This window comes from Schizosaccharomyces cryophilus, assembly GCF_000004155.1.
Source record: "Schizosaccharomyces cryophilus OY26 unplaced genomic scaffold supercont4.11, whole genome shotgun sequence".
Lineage (NCBI taxonomy): Eukaryota > Fungi > Ascomycota > Schizosaccharomycetes > Schizosaccharomycetales > Schizosaccharomycetaceae > Schizosaccharomyces > Schizosaccharomyces cryophilus.
This window is the reverse complement of record NW_013185634.1, coordinates 2,284-5,819: the sequence shown is the minus strand read 5'-3', so window position 1 is coordinate 5,819 and position 3,536 is coordinate 2,284. Positions and strand designations below refer to the sequence as shown.

The window sequence follows — 3,536 nt, the reverse complement described above, 5'->3', positions numbered from 1 at the left end:
GAAACGACAACAAAAAACAACATAGTTAGTTTATTTATAAGAATACAATACTTTAGAAAAAAAATTTCGTCAACTATTTTTTGTTTCAAGCCTGTTTTGTTTACCTTGCCTATTTCCATTTCAACAAAATTTATACAACCAACTTACTACCTTATTACTGCTAGTTTACTTTTATTACAAGTGATTCAATTTTGTTTCTCCTCAGAGATCTAAAGTGAACTTTTTTTTTTAATTTTTAGACGTGTAAACGAAAATAAATCCTAGTAAAATTTTCTATTTTACTATCAAGATAGTTCTATTCTATACCTAACATAACTGATTCTTTCTTATTCCTTCTAATCCTATTCTAAAGATAATTGCTTGGTTTTTTATTGCTAATAAACAGTTTCATTCTTCATCATTCAATTTAACGACATTATAGAAACTATTATAATTCAACCAAGTTTATATTTTATATTTCATATTTCATGTTTCATAGTTTTTCATAAACATCAACACCAACACCAACACATTTGATGTTGTTTCATAAAATCTTTAAAACTTTCTAGATCCACTCTGCATGTTTGAAATGTTCAAGTTCAAGTTCAAGTTCAAATCCAAGTCTCAATCCTCTCAAAGAGCATTAAGAATGTCACTCACTACAAAGTAAACAACATTCACAAATTCAGATGTCACGCCACTCGGCTGACAAATAAAGTTAAAAAAATTCTGATCATCCAAATTCCCCTCTAGAAATTCATTAGCAATCGCTTGCTTATAATTCGCATTGCTCCAAGCAAAAAAAGCAACTTTGCCAAGTTTTCCCCTAGCCCACGATTTGCACTTTGACTTGTCCGGGAAATCCTCTTCTAAATGTTCAAATTTCGTCAATCCACAATACAAACAAGCTCCCGAAAACTGAAAATCATACGGACACTTGAATCTCGTGTGATCTTTTTGTCGGCATCGAAAGCATCTTTTTACCTCTAAAGGGCATGTATTCTTGTGTATTACAGATCGGTCTCCACCTTGTTCAACAAAACACGATATGCATTCCTTTCCAAATTCTCTGAAAAACTTTTCCAACAAACTTGGCTTTGACAAACTGGCCATCCAATGCCTTTTAACACCTTCGCACCGATTATCATATCCCAGTTGATTCTTCTTGTGCAAATTATTATCATCATCATCACCATCGCCATGAGTTTCTAGAAACGAACGTTTTCTAACGTTAGTGCTTTTCGATAGTGTCGGCGACGAGAATAAAGTTGTTTCAGAATGACCTGATTTGCTGCTAGAAACATCTGTCTTGCTTGTCGAACTTACTGGGGTGACTCTATTTGAATGACCATGACCATGACTACCACCACGAGCAGGCAATCCAGATTGGCTGCATGAGATTACTTCAACAGCATTCTCACTAAAACTACCACCACGCTCTTTGTTATCTTTTGAGATTGTGCAATCCATCAACCTCGAATCAGCAGAAAAAGCATCTAAAGAACAAGCACTTTGCGGTGTGGGTGGTGATCCATTGGCAATAATCTTCTTCCGTGTCGGTGTCAATGTCTCATTGTCCTTATCATTGTCCTTATCCTTGTCCTTGTCCTTCTCAACAGAGAGCTGCTCTTCTTCTCTTTCTTTTTCTCTTTCATCCAGCAATCCCGGGTTACATCGAGAACAAACGACATAGTCAGGCATAAAATCACAGCCACTGCATTGACCATCCATCTCACTTGCTAAAAACGACCGAACGCACATTGACTTGTCCTCAACGAAATTTTTCATCCTAACGTCAATATACGCTGATGTAGACACTTCATACTTGCTGTAAAACATAGCAGCAATCGAAAATTTACCATCCCTTCCAGCACGACCTGTTTCTTGAGCAAAATCCATAGACGTTGAAGGTGACCCATAGTGCATTACAAGACGCACTTCCGGGTAATCAATACCAAGCCCAAAAGCTTTCGTGGCTACCATAATACGGTTGTCATTGCTTTCCAAGTCTGTAAACATATTGAAATATATATTTCGTTCTTCCTCTGCCATATCTCCTGTATACGAAACGGCACAAGTTTCAATCCTTTCTGAAGAGTTTATTTTTACTCGCAATTCCTCCACATTTTTCTTTGTCCTGCAAAATATAATTGCTCGGCCATTTCCTTCGAAAACTCTGGCTCTTATCATCAAGTCGCGGAGATCGCTTAAAAAGTGTTCCTTGTCAAGCTGCTTTAATAAGTAATGAATGTTTTTTCGAGCCGTTAATGTTTTGATTACTTGAAAATGCGTACAAAACGTCTCGCTAGCACGAACCTCTAATTCACGGGGAAACGTAGCGCTAAGAAGAATAATTGGCGCCGCAATCCCAGACAATCTCGACGCTTTCCACAACACGTGCCTCCAACTGCCATCTGTCAACAAACTATGTGCCTCATCAATAACAATGCGGGCTAGCCGTCCATTGGCAGCCAGACTCTCAAAAAAACACAGTGCTTCGTTCGTCAATGCCGAGTCATAAGAAAGAATAAACATATCCGGTAGATTAGATGAATCTGGCGGAGTCCGCTTATATACTTTCCAGTCATTAGAACAAACCAGAGTTCTCGCCTCGTTTGCTCTTCGTGCCATATCCTGCCGTAGAGAGATGAGAGGTACCAAAACGACAGTAATAAGTCCAGTCCGCTTTTTCTTTTCAATAAAGGCAGGCAATAAAAAAGACAGAGATTTCCCTGAACCTGTTGCAAGTACCGAGATCAAGTTGACACGTTTTAAATACGAAAAATAGACAGACTGAAGTTGCTCCATAGAACGAAACTTTGATGGTTTACCATAAAACTTTGATAAAGCATACACGCAAAGTCGAATCGTCGATTGAGATGGACACATAGATGGTGATGGTGATGGCGATGGTGCATACAAACTTGGGTTACTTTGCGATTGCTGTTCCTCATTCCCAGTCCCAGTCCCAGTCCCAGTCCCAATCCTTGTCATTGTCCTTGGAACAATAGCAACGGCTGCTTGATTCAAATTCAGCTCTTGACCTTGTTGTCCTTGCCCACGAATATCTTTTTCGACGACATGTGTGTTTTCATAATTGTCGCCGTACTGCATTTGCATTTGCATCTAAGTTTGTGCTTGTGTCGGCGCTTTCGCTTTCCATACCAACAAACGTTGTTGCGTCATTTCTATTTCGTCAATTTTTTCCAATAATTGGTCAATTTTGTTTTGTGGCTTGCAGGTTTCAATTATGAATCCACCACTGCTATTTCCTTTGATTTCTAACAGCTCTTGCCATCGAAAACTTGTCCGAAAAAAGTTTGTGAAAAAATCCGCCGGCAAGTTTTTCAAATTATCGGAAGTGCGACCATAAATTAACAAAGCCGTACTTCGTGCATGACCAGCTTGCATGTCAAAGAACGAATCTCTTACCCCTTCTTCTTCGATATTTCTTTCCTTAAAGTAGTGGGCAATGTGACGATAATTCCTAAATCCCAATGACTTTTGAATATTCTCATAAGTCACTCTTGGAAAAATTCGATAAGGCGCATTCATTG

General features: G+C 38.5%; 1 protein-coding gene across 1 annotated transcript; it reads right to left on the bottom strand.

Annotated features, from left to right (window-relative positions):
* Positions 1-483: 483 nt before the first annotated feature.
* Positions 484-3,534, bottom strand: SPOG_04987 (uncharacterized protein; the record flags this gene model as incomplete). Its single annotated transcript, XM_013170563.1, has 2 exons — positions 484-3,087; positions 3,145-3,534. 2 exons carry the CDS (start codon positions 3,532-3,534, stop codon positions 613-615), a joined length of 2,865 nt encoding a protein of 954 aa, XP_013026017.1. The 3' UTR covers positions 484-612.
* Positions 3,535-3,536: the final 2 nt, after the last annotated feature.